The sequence below is a fragment of the Coenobita brevimanus genome, chromosome 7, assembly GCF_032717465.1.
Source record: "Coenobita brevimanus isolate Jiangsu-jjx chromosome 7, ASM3271746v2, whole genome shotgun sequence".
In the NCBI taxonomy this organism is placed as follows: Eukaryota; Metazoa; Arthropoda; class Malacostraca; order Decapoda; family Coenobitidae; genus Coenobita; species Coenobita brevimanus.
Window position 1 is genome coordinate 18,915,059 of NC_136960.1, and position 3,493 is coordinate 18,918,551.

General features: G+C 47.4%; 1 protein-coding gene across 1 annotated transcript; it reads left to right on the forward strand.

Moving 5' to 3' along the window:
• Positions 1-1,504: 1,504 nt before the first annotated feature.
• On the forward strand, positions 1,505-2,212 carry LOC145403773 (uncharacterized). Its single transcript, XM_080275455.1, has one exon. The coding sequence runs from the start codon at positions 1,505-1,507 to the stop codon at positions 2,210-2,212; it is 708 nt and encodes a 235-aa protein (XP_080131581.1).
• The last annotated feature ends 1,281 nt before the right edge of the window (positions 2,213-3,493 follow it).

A 3,493-nucleotide genomic window follows, 5' to 3' on the forward strand; every position in this document is an offset into this window, starting at 1 on the left:
GTCCTGCAGCATTTGGAGTTCTTCTTTTATATCATCTTCGTTTTCGAAGATGAAGTCATCTAGACGGTGGCAGATTATGGTCCTCTTGCATCTCAGTTCTGTTGGTATGAGAGGGGTAAATCCTGAGTTTCTCCAATGGGTGCTCGTTTCATGTCGTAGCAGGAGGTCTATATCCTTGTCTTCAGATGTTGTGATTATTAACCCATCATTGCAAGGGTGTATGGCTGTGATCTTAGCCAGTGTGGGAGCAGCGATTTCTAAAAGTTTGAGTTTGGTTTCTCTGCTGTTAGGGAGATCGTGTTTAAATTTTATCCTAGCCATCTTGGAGTCAGTGGGTGGGTGTGATTCTGGCCGCCTGCCTAACCCATGGGTGCTCCTAGCCTGAAGGCAATCTCTCCCACTCATTAGTGAGCGTCGCAGAGAGGACCTTCAGGTGACCCTGAGTCTTCCCTTTTTGGGGCTGCCTAACCTAACTCTATCCAGCGGTTTGCCACCCTTTCCTTCTCCCTCCCCACCTCTGCTAAGAGGCCCCTTCCAGCATATAGCGTCAGGGTTCGTTATATATATATATATATATATATATATATATATATATATATATATATATATATATCACATCCATTCACTCAATGTAGTGCTGCTTCTCGGATGTCTGCCCTGTCCTCTCCTCCATCCTTCTTTCCTCCCATCTTCTTCTATCTTTCTTTCCTTCATTCTTTCCTCGTCCTTCTGCCTATGGGTGACTTTACACTCCCTCTTCTGTCTTTCATTCCTTCATTCGATCCTCTTCCTTCTGCCTATGGGTAACTCTACACTGAGTGACAAGCCAAATGGTTTCCTGTACACCAGGAAACCATTTACTATGCTGGGTGGTAACCATATGACCAAATTCTTGGCGCCTGGTGGTTTAGTGGGTAATTATTGTGCTCCAGTCGGATTGAGCTGGTGAAGGTGTATATCCAAGGGATGGTTGGGTTTTATTGCTCACGTAATGCCACTCAGGGATGAGTGAGGCTGGTCACTCTCATCTTAAATGTCAAGACCAACTTGCCTAGCCCCAGGCTCCTACGCTTCTCATGGGGCAACTTAGGAATGGATGATGGATATATATATATATATATATATATATATATATATATATATATATATATATATATATATATATATATATATATATTGTGGCGGGTTGAACCACACAGGTTACGAACCGTCGTCAGGCTGTAGTGTGGTGCTTCAGTGCTTCACCCAACCACTTAAACGACTGGTTAGCTGGCAGGATGTAGCCACCTGGGAGTCAGTCAGCCACACACAGTCGGCACAATAACACACTCGTGACTCTGTATCTGTATCACTTGTTTGTAACTTAAGAATAAATTATATTTCTGCTGCCCAGCATTTCTAATCGCCTAAGCTGCTACATTGGTGACCCCGGAGTGACTCGAACACCCAGCCTTCTGCTACATTGGTGACCCCGTCGATCCAAACTGCCTATTTGGATTTCACCATGCGTGGAGGAGATAGCTTTGACCAGCAAAATGCCATTTCACTCAAACTACCCACCTTCTGGACGTCCCAACCCCAGGTATGGTTTGAGCAAGCCGAGGCCCAATTTCACATTCGCCAAATAACAACTGATACCACCAAATATTCCTACGTAGTCAGTGCTCTGGACCAAGACACTGCTGGGCGGATCATCGATTTTCTCCACCACCCACCGAAAGACTACAAGTATGGAAGGCTCAAGACACTACTACTGAACACTTTCGGCCTCAGTCACCATGACAGGGCGGCAAAACTCTTGCACATGAATGGCCTAGGTGACCGCAAGCCATCTGCATTTATGGACGAAATGCTTGCCTTGATGGATGGACACACAACCTTCCTCATTTTTGAACAAATCTTCTTTGAGCAGATGCCTGAGGATATTTGCTTACTGCTTGCAGATGAGGATTTTTCCAATCCACGACAGCTAGCAGCCCGAGCGGATAAGCTGTGGGTAGCCAAACAACAGAGTGGGGCCACTGTTGACAAGGTGACGGTGGTAAACCGGCGAACCGTACAGACGACTCCAACTTCCACACCAGCGACACCATCCCAGAAAAACAACAGCAAGTATAAGTGGTGTTACTATCACCGGAAGTGGGGTTCAGAGGCTCGTCGATGCCGACCACCTTGTGCACATCCGGGAAACGACTTAGCCGGCCAGCTGTAGCCTCAGCTATGGCTGGCCAGAAACATAACCTCCTCTATGTCTGGAATCGACATTCAGGGCGACGTTATCTCGTCGACACAGGGGCTGAGGTTAGTGTTTTACCTCCCTCAGGTGTTGATACTCGGTCTGAAGTGAAAGGTCCTACCCTCACTGCTGCTAATGGCAGCAACATCAGAACGTGTGGACATAGGACCATTCCACTAAACTTTAACTCCCATCATTTCAAGTGGACCTTTACTGTTGCCGATGTCTCTCAACCGCTGCTAGGGGCAGATTTCCGCCGAGCACACTCCCTGCTGGTCGACATGAAAAGGAAACTTCTAGTTCATTCAGAGACATATAGATCTATCTCCTTATGTAACACTGGATTACCTGCACCCTGCCTCAGCTCTAAAACTTTATCTGACAACGAATATGCCAAGATCCTGATGGAGTTCCAGGACATTACGACCCCACAGTTTTCGGCAGCTAGCCCTAAGCATGGAGTATGGCATCAAATCCACACCACTGGACCACCCGTTCATGCACGAGCGCGCAGGCTGCCACCCAACAAGCTCCAGCTTGCCAAGGAGGAGTTTCAGAAAATGGAAGAGATGGGCATAGTGCACCGCTCAAACAGCCCATGGGCATTACCACTTCATATGGTCCCCAAGGCATCCCGGGGCTGGAGGTCTTGTGGGGACTACCGCCGTCTTAATGCAGTCACGACACCTGACCGATATCCTATTCCTCACATCCAGGACTTCTCAGCTCGTCTTGTTGGTACCAAGATATTCCCCAAAATTGACTTGGTACGTGGCTACCATCAAATTCCAGTCCATCCTGATGACATTCCAAAAACAGCCATCATAACCCCATTTGGTCTTTTTGAATATCTACGTGTCCCTTCTGGCCTCAAGAATGCTGCTCAGGCTTTTCAACGACTCATGGACATAGTGGGATGCAGGCTGGATTTTGTATTCATCTACCTTGATGACATCCTCATTGCTAGCCGCTCACGCCACGAACATTATGCACACATCAGGCAGCTGTGTGAAAGACTCAGTGAGCACTGCCTGGCCATCAACCTTGCTAAGTGTCAGTTTGGCCTTACTTCCATCAACTTCCTTGGTCACCACATCACCCAACATGGTACGACTCCACTTCCAGATAAGGTTGACGATATACGCAACTGTCAAGCCCACTACAGTGAAAGGACTCCAGGAGTTTGTTGGAATGGTCAACTTCTATCATCGCTTCGTGCCAGAAGCAGCTAAGATCATGCAGCCACTATACAAGGCC